Source organism: Oratosquilla oratoria, chromosome 2 (assembly GCF_046742065.1).
Source record: "Oratosquilla oratoria isolate Oo_2021 chromosome 2, ASM4674206v1, whole genome shotgun sequence".
In the NCBI taxonomy this organism is placed as follows: domain Eukaryota; kingdom Metazoa; phylum Arthropoda; class Malacostraca; order Stomatopoda; family Squillidae; genus Oratosquilla; species Oratosquilla oratoria.
Genome location: NC_134778.1, coordinates 76,759,821 through 76,762,320, shown reverse-complemented (window position 1 = coordinate 76,762,320; position 2,500 = coordinate 76,759,821). Strand labels below are relative to the sequence as shown.

Genomic DNA, 2,500 nt, shown 5'->3' with positions numbered 1-2,500 from the left:
GTAAACAGGTGAGATGGACGTGTGCATGTGTGAGACTTTCTCCTTCATGGGTGGGATAAGCGTCTGCATAGGTGGGAAAGTGTCACTGACATATATCTTACTATTTGACACAAGAAGTCGGTATTTTAGGCAACTTTACTGACGGCACTCTGGGAAATTCATGTTTACTGTTTTTTCTTATTGATCCATAAGTATTTCGACGGCTTTATTAATAGTGTTTTTGACCCTAACGAAGCCACTGCGATTCATAAAATGTCATTAAGAAAGTTTCACAGTTTTCGTCTATTTTTTTTCGAGACTTTTGATAAAAAAAAAAATATATATATATATAATATATATATATATATATATATATATATATATATATACATAGATATATATATATATATAGACAATATTTCAGGAATCCATATTTGTTGATGATATCTTAGATATTCTTTCTAAAATTGATTTATGCCACAACTCAGTACTCATGTTTGTAACACATTAATTTAGTGTCCATAGTAACGGTGTTCCTTACATTTTCATTTACTTCGTGATTAATTCATTGCCCGAGTCAACTTATTTATTTACTTATGGATTTAGTTATTCTATTTATACATTCATGTGATGATTTATGTACTTAACATTTACTGATATAGGTATTTACTTGTTTATACACTTATTTGTTATCTGTTTACTTAATAATGAATTTATCAATTTATTATTCTATTTACTACTCAACATGTATTTACATATTTACCATATGTTTGTTATTACCTATGATCTATTGATTATGTATTTGTTAATTTGTTTATTATTTGTGATTTTGTTATCTATTCATGCATCATATAATCATTTAGTCATTCTTATACATACACATATATATATATATATATATATATATATATATATATATATATGATATATAATATATATATGTATATATATATATATATATATATAATGTGTGTGTGTGTGTGTGTGTGTGTGTGTGTGTGTGTGTGTGTGTGTGTGTATGTATATATGTATGTATGTATATCATCTTTGTCTCCTCAAAACAGTATTATTATACTTGACGTTGTTTGCTGATACTGACATTATTGAAATTGTCCAACAACTATGCTGGCCTCGCTTCTGACCTTCCTCCCACCTCTGCCGCCCTCAGGTTCCCAGGCCTGGGAGGCTGCAGCGCCGCTGGGGGCATGGACCCCTTCAAGGCCGTCACAGGCATGGGTGTGACGGGGATGGGTGTAACGGGCATGGGCGTGACGGGAATGGGTGTGACGGGGATGGGTGTCGGAGTGGCTGGTATGGGCGTCGCAACGTCGACCTCATCCTCTTCGTCCTCGACCTCCTCCTCGTCCCTCCTTCCCCCTCCGTCACTCAGGTCGTCCTCCTCATCCTCGTCCTCCACTGCTGCGGCGGCCATGGACCACAGCACCAGCAGTGACCACAGCGCGGCCACAGCATCACCCCCGGGGCGGCACACCCCGAGCGAACACAAGCCAGCGGGTAAGTACTGCAGTTTCACTCGTTATTGGCCGGGTCAAGGAGGAACAACATGTGACTGAACGAAGATTAGTGAATATAGGGTCGTGATACTTTTTGTATCGTATCAAGATGAAAGGTAGGTGCAGGGAATGTGAAAAATAAGTAATGCAGCACAAGGATTTATTTAATTATATTTATTGATTGATTAATTGATTCATGACTTGGTTGTATAGATTGATTGATTTAATGATTTGTTGACTTGTTTATTTACTTATTGATATTTTTCTATTGATTTATTTACATATCAACCTATGTATTTATTTATTTATTTATTTATATGTTTATGGATTAGTCGATATATATTGTTTATTAATTAATTCATTAATTTATTTGTTTAATTGTCTTTATGTATAATTCATGTATTGATTCGTTTATTCTTTGCTTTGTCGCTTTCTCTACCAGTCACCTTTCCTTGCACAAGTACCTGAGACAAACCTAAAGTACAATTTGAGTATACGTTTTGAATGGGCACGCGGGGTGATCTAATAGAGGTGTTCAAGTGGATCAAAGGCTTTAACAAGGGTGATCCAAACAAGGTCATCATATTAAAACAACAGGGCAGGACTCGCAGTAATGGTTATAAACTGGACAAATTTAGATTTAAAAAGGAAATAGGCAAGAATTGGTTTGCTAATAGGGTGGTTGACGAATGGAATAAACTTAGAAACCATGTAGTAAGCGCTGAAACTATCAGTTGTTTTAAGAAACAATTAGACAACTTTATGGATGGGGATGACAGGTGGTGATGGATACGGAACTGCCTGGTGTAGGCCTTATGGTCTCTTGCAGTCTCCTTCATTCTTATGTTCTTATGTACTCTACGAGCTTACACGTGGTGGTACGTCGGAGTGAGTCATCTCCCCTCCGATCATGTTCAAGTCCTCACTCTCACCTCTGTTTGGAAGTACAGCCCTGAGGGGATGACATTTGTTCCCCGGACTATTTCTTTTTCCATTTGTTTTACGTA

At 36.4% G+C, this 2,500-nt stretch overlaps 1 protein-coding gene across 4 annotated transcripts in view; it reads left to right on the top strand.

The window, feature by feature from the left end:
• Positions 1-2,500, top strand: part of Ets65A (DNA-binding protein D-ETS-3) — a 546,394-nt gene that overhangs the window by 43,349 nt on the left and 500,545 nt on the right. For all 4 annotated transcript variants that reach the window (XM_076211278.1, XM_076211298.1, XM_076211287.1 and 1 more), the window contains exon 4: positions 1,148-1,494. In XM_076211278.1, the coding sequence (XP_076067393.1) occupies positions 1,148-1,494 (347 nt within the window). The remainder of the gene's footprint in view (positions 1-1,147; positions 1,495-2,500) is intronic.